Source organism: Apaloderma vittatum, unplaced genomic scaffold (assembly GCF_000703405.1).
Source record: "Apaloderma vittatum isolate BGI_N311 unplaced genomic scaffold, ASM70340v1 scaffold39932, whole genome shotgun sequence".
Classification (NCBI taxonomy): domain Eukaryota; kingdom Metazoa; phylum Chordata; class Aves; order Trogoniformes; family Trogonidae; genus Apaloderma; species Apaloderma vittatum.
This window is the reverse complement of record NW_009706037.1, coordinates 1-5,970: the sequence shown is the minus strand read 5'-3', so window position 1 is coordinate 5,970 and position 5,970 is coordinate 1. Positions and strand designations below refer to the sequence as shown.

The window sequence follows — 5,970 nt, the reverse complement described above, 5'->3', positions numbered from 1 at the left end:
ATCCTAAAGACCTGTTGCTCCACTTGCCGTCACAGCTCCGTGTGTAGAGCTTGGGAGTTGCCCCACAGCCTCCCTGGCCTCTCACCCCTCTGTGCCCAGGAGGGTTTGTTGTAGAGCCCTGCTAGCCTTGGGGCTGTGGTGACTCACAGCGATGGCTCAGCCCCTCTTCCACCCACAGCATCCTCAGCACAGCCTCTGCAACCCAAGCTGGAATCCTCCTGGCCTCACCAGCTCTTCACCCACAGGAACTGCAGTACTGAAGCCCATGCAGTAGCCAGATGACATCCAGCATCTTCTCCATAGGAAAGGAAACCTCCATCAGAATGAGAGTGTAATTGGGAGCTCCCTTATCACCTCCAACACCCCCAGGCTGTTCCCTTGCCTTGGCCCCAGATGCTGTGGGAGAGCTGAGTATGCGGGAGCCAGCTGGAGCTATTTGGTAACACTCTGGCATGAATGGGGCTCTGTCCTTACTAGCAGAGGGAGCAGACCTAGCATCCAGTCCACTTCCAGACTGCTTGTTTGGAAGTCACCTTTAGGAAAGCATCCACCTGCTTGCTAGAAGCTGCCTGCTGCTCCTCTAGCTGAGATCTGGCTGGGGTAGCCTCTGCCTGGCTCAGTCAGCAGCCAAAAGAGAGGATTTTATTTCTGTATGGTGAATCCCACCCTGTGAGAGCATCAGGGCAAAGCCAGGGTTTGGAGCATGTCCTGCTGGGGTGAAGAGCTGGATCCTCACTTTGCAAGCTTCTTCCGAGGGCTGGCGCCAGGCAGGCTGTGTGACCCACATGCAGCACACCCAGCCTGCTCTGATCCCCCAGGCGTGGAGAGCACAGAAACATCCCCCTTGGCCCCTGCTAGATTATAGTGGAATTAATCGCACTGATTATATGCTACCAAAAAAGGAGGTGCTTTCTCTGTTAGGAGCTGCCTCAGACCTCCTGCTTGCAAGCAGCAGCTTAAAATTGCTGTTTTCTGCTTCATCATGTCTTGTCTCTGGGTTTTTCAGGAGCTGTAATAATTTTGGATAAAAACACCAGGAATGACAGCAATCCCAGGCAGCTCAGCCTGCAGAGAAAGTGGAGAGATAATGTGTGATTGTGGGCAGGGAGGTGAATCATGGCTCTAACAACACGGGATGGCATCCCAGGGAGAGACAGGCTGAGCCACAGCAGTTCCGCGCCCTCTATCGCAGGGCCCTGAACAGCATTTTGATGGCTTCCCATCATGTCACACTGTTGCCTGTATCAGTTGTGATTAATGCCCTACATTTACTTCTTTCCCCACAGCTACTCGAAGTGTAGCCTTTTCATTGCACCTGTTGAGTATTCAGACTAAAGCTAGTCTTCTTTGTGTACTGCATCTTGCTTTGATGGGAAAGAATTAATCCTGACTGACAATCCAAAAATTCCTCTGAAGCATTTTCACTGCAGGAATGAGAACTGCATCCTTCCTCATTTTTCATCCTAAAACATGACCAGATACCAACCTGAGTCACAAAAGGGTGCATCAGGCACCCTAAGACCACAGTTAAGGTTGTAATTCATAGTGAATTGGTGTTTGAGGGCTGCTCACTGCTCATCTAACTGCCCACAGAAAAATATGTGGTTCTGCATAGGCAGCCAGTGTATGGTTCATCACGTGCAGCAAGGGAGCTATGGGGAGCCTTGGCACGTATGATAGTGAGAGCATGAGGAAAGCTGCTCTCCATAAGCCCTTGGTGGAACAAAGCAGCAGAATATATGGTGCTTCGCCCTGCTGTATTTTTAAGATGTGATTTTGCTTTTTGAAATCAGCTCCTTCCCAGACTGTGAGCAGCTGGGCTGTAAAGCTGGCCCTGCTTTTAGCAGGGCCCTGAGCATGAGGCATGTGAGGAATACGACAGCCGGCCAGCAAAATAACTCTTGTAGCCCTATAGCCCTGCCAAGCAAGGAGATGTTCTGGGAAGGGATGGAGAGGACTTGGGGAGCCAGGCTGAGGCAGAGACAATAGCTCAGACTTTCCTAGCGCGGGTGAGGGCAGATCCTGGGCTATGGTGAGTAAAGGAGTTCTTTGGACAATGAATATTGTTTGCTAGAGAGCCACAGGAGAGACATTTGGAGTAAAATGTGTCCGATGTGCTGGGCAGGGGCACGCTGCCTCCAGTGAGGTGCAGCAGCTCAGGGCTGGTGACAGCACAGTGGAGTTCAGCCGTCACATTATTGTCCCCTTATGCTCCAAAGAGGCCTGTGGTGATGCTTTAGGCATTCCTCTGAACTAGGTTCTCGGTACTTTGCAGCACAATGGCAAGCTCATTTTACAGCATCTACTGCCTCACTAGAACATATGAACATGTTCCCATTTGCAAATACACCTGCCCTGTCCCCTTGTGTGGCTACATGAAACTTTCATATCTCATTCTTAAACATCTGTGCCCATTACTTGTTGAAAACCTGGTCTTTTCCCCTCAGAAGTGGAGGCCTGGGGTCAAGTGGGCAAGTGATGTTACGCTAGATGGGCTGATTTGATTTTGTGGCTGAACAGGGTCTGCTGCTCAAGCTGGGATAATCTTGGGTCAGATGGTGCTCATGGTTGTGCCCTCTTCTCTCCACAGGACAGCTCATGCCAAAGCCAAGGCTGAAGGGTCTGAGCAGGCAGCTCAGGCAGCTAACAATGAATCAGGCATAGCCAGAATGATGGCCAGAGAGCTCTCTCCAGACTTCTACCAGCCAGGTAGGACCAGAGGCACCTTCTAAGAGGAATTTTGCTGTTCCCCTGGGGAATCTGTTCAAATGCTTTACATGACTCCACAAATTGCCCACCTGTCTATCCCTAAATCCTCCTTCATGCAAGTTCAGCCATACCCCTGACCTGGATGATTTGTTGTCCTCCTTACACCACTGTTTTACCTGCTAGAATATGTTACCACAGCCTGGAGGGAAATCACGCAGTCCCTCAAAATTTCCCTTGTGTTTCTTCACACACTGAAGCCTTCCCTGCACCAGGCAGGTCAGGCAGTGAGCTTGGGTCTATTTGCAGAACTTCTGTAGATATATCCTTTGGAACAGCCTTGCACATTGACTCTTAAGCCCATATCCCGCGTTGCCCCACATCACACCAGGATACGGTCAGACTTGGCTAATCAGGGGCTCTAATATCTTGTAAGAAATTTGCTAATGCAAAATATCGCTTCTCTGATTCTCTGTTGGTTTGTTAGCATCACTGCTGATGGCTTGACTGGGAAAATACTTGGGAGGTTCCTTCTCTGACACCAAGCACTGAGGATTAATAGATAGGAAGTGTAATGTTAGAAGCAGCATTGTGAATGCCATTACCTTTCCCTAGACTGAGTTGGCTAGAGATATGTTCTTCCTGAAAAGCTTTCTATTCCAGAGTGGGAAGGTGATAACAGAGCAGAAAACAAGGATCCAAGTACCTACATTTTTATCCCATTTTTCTTATTATCTGGCTTTGTTACCTGGAGCAAGTGCCCCTTGGGTGCTGAGGCAGGATCACAAAGGACCATTGCAGTGGTAAAACTGGAGGTAGAAGCCAAAGGTTGACGCCTGCTCCTGCTCTGATTTCAGTGCCTCCAGGTCGCCAGTTCTACGCTTCGGCACAGGGCATTCGGTGGGAAAGGGGAACAGCTCACAGCCGGTGTCTGGCCAGGGATAGTCATGCTGACAGATTTGCCTAAATTTCCTGTACTCCCACCTTGCCCTGCACCCACTAGCTGGGGACATGCTGTGCTGGAGGGCTGCCCATTCCTTCCACCATGCAGCGAGGCTTGTCAGGGCTGGCTTTGAGTGGGGAAACACCACAGTGCCCAGGCATGGGCATGAGCCAGCGTGTGGCACTTCATTTAACAATCGCTAAATGTTGCTTGATCCTGACATAAGCCGCCCAGCTGCCACTTACAGCTACATGTTCACTCTTTGCACACTGGGGTATTTATAGCACAGAGGCGAAGGAAACTGGAATTCCTGATGGGAAATTTTTGACATCTAGCTAGATTATTTTTTCCACCCATGGCAATTGAATGAGACAATTGAAACGGTCTCTGCAAACTGCCCGAAGCAGCCCTGTGTCCACACCTGACTCCTTGGGTGATGAATCGTTTTGTCACTTCTATGTAGGACTTTGCTTGGGCCCTTGCCTCTCTCAGTGGCCTTGTAAGCTGCTGATGCATGTTTATCTTCTATGATTCTTTTAAATCTTTAAATTCTCTAAGCGTGCAACAAGGGGAGATATCTCGTCTTGTACAGCTTCACTGTCCGGGAAAAAACAGACAAAAGTCCACCCTTGGATTTTGCTAGGGTTCAGACCTGCTGGTCACACAGCCAGAAGAGCCTGGCAGTGGTTGTTTCTCCCTGCTTCCCTGGCAGATAGACACTGCTCTGTCTGGCACAGGGCAATCCTGCTCAGCGAGCCTCATATTTCTAAGAAGTATTGAGCCCTCGGTTTCATTTAGGATATCAGCCCTAGTAGTTTAGAGGAGCCAAAAGCCTTACTGAAATGTCATGCTAAGAGGTGAAGATGGGAAGGTGAGGAGGATCATAGCTGTGTGGTTCCCTCCAGGCAGTTGGGGTTTTTTTTGGCATGAATTATTCAGGAGGAGAAGAAAGCAGCAGGAGAGAGCAAGGAGCCTGGAGCTGCAGGCAGCCTATTTTGAGGAGTCTGAACAACTGTTGAAATGGCTTCCAAATAATCCACTTGCAGCCAGAAATAAATGGCCCTGAATGGGGCACCTGCTGATTGACAGGAGTGTGCAGGCAGGGCAGAGCAGCTAAAACCAGTGCCCTCTTTCTCCCCACTGCCACCTCCGAGCGGAGGCATTGCCTGTGTGGGCAGGAGGTAGCAGTGTGCAAATCACACCGCTGATCTATTAGAGAGAAAAGAGCACCAATCCTAATTTCCCCACTAGGCTCAAGTCTGCATGAGTCCTTGGTGCAGAGGAGATGAGGGGAGGGACTGTGAGGCAGAAAAGGGATGGCGCAGCTCCAGGGTCTGTGCTGTTCAGGAGCACAGAGCAAGCCCTGTACATCTGCACTCCTCAGCATCACTTGGATTCAGCAGACTGAGCCCAAAGCCACTTACTAAAGCAGGTGCTTCACTTTCAAACAAGCTGCTTTGTGACTTTGTGCTGCCCATGAGGAGCATGCTCTTCTTGTTCTCACTTGCTATGAGCATTGTGGTGACCTCTGTCCCAGCGTGGGTCTCAGCATGCAGAACATTGTGCAGGGTTGTTATTCCAAAAGATATTCCTAGTTATTCAGAGGTGGATTCTGCTCAGACAGCTGCCCAGCACAATGGATATCTTCCGTGTCAGGCTCTGGCTGACTTCGTCAGACCCTAGCTGGGCTGCAGTTTGATTTGTGTACATGGCCTAGGGGTAAGAAGAAATAAAGATTTAATAATAGATGATTGATTAAAACGAGGACAGTGTTGGCAAGAGCTGACAAGTCAATGTGGGAGGTAAAACCAGAATGAAAGCCAAAGCCCTGAGACACCATGTGTGACGGTGCCAGGTAATTTTGCTGCTGTTGTGGGGCTCAGCGCAGAGAAGAGGGCTGTGAAACTGCCAGTCCTGCTCCCTGCATGAGAAACATGTTTTTCCCGCCATGAGGGATGGCAAGTAGATCATTTCTTTACCCTCGTCTGGACCTCCCCACCTGCTCCTTCCGCTTTTCCCAGCTGGACAGCATGTGGGGGGCTCACACCCTCCAGGAGCTGCTCCTGGAGGAGATTCCTCTGCTTTGGGATCGCCTCCTCTCCCAGCGTCCAGCCTGGACCCTCTTGCAGTTGTCCCCAGACCTCTCAGGGCCAGGGACACGGAGCTGGAGCCCGTCCCTCTGGCCCCTGGGGCAGGTCCTCACGCTGACCCCTCTTTCCTCAGGCCCCGAGTACCAGAAGCGCAAGCTGCTGCAGGAGATCATGGAGAACGCGGAGCACGCTGTCAACATGGAGGAGGAGGCGCCACCACGGCCTGAGGGT

The 5,970-nt window shown here is 50.7% G+C and overlaps 1 protein-coding gene across 1 annotated transcript in view; it reads left to right on the top strand.

The window, feature by feature from the left end:
- Window positions 1–5,949, top strand: part of LOC104271066 (junctophilin-2-like) — a gene marked incomplete at both ends in the record, with an annotated part of 26,864 nt that extends 20,915 nt beyond the window's left edge. Inside the window, 2 exon segments of the mRNA XM_009865631.1 lie at window positions 2,591–2,709; window positions 5,873–5,949. Coding sequence (XP_009863933.1) covers window positions 2,591–2,709; window positions 5,873–5,949 — 196 coding nt within the window.
- Between the last annotated feature and the right edge of the window lie 21 nt (window positions 5,950–5,970).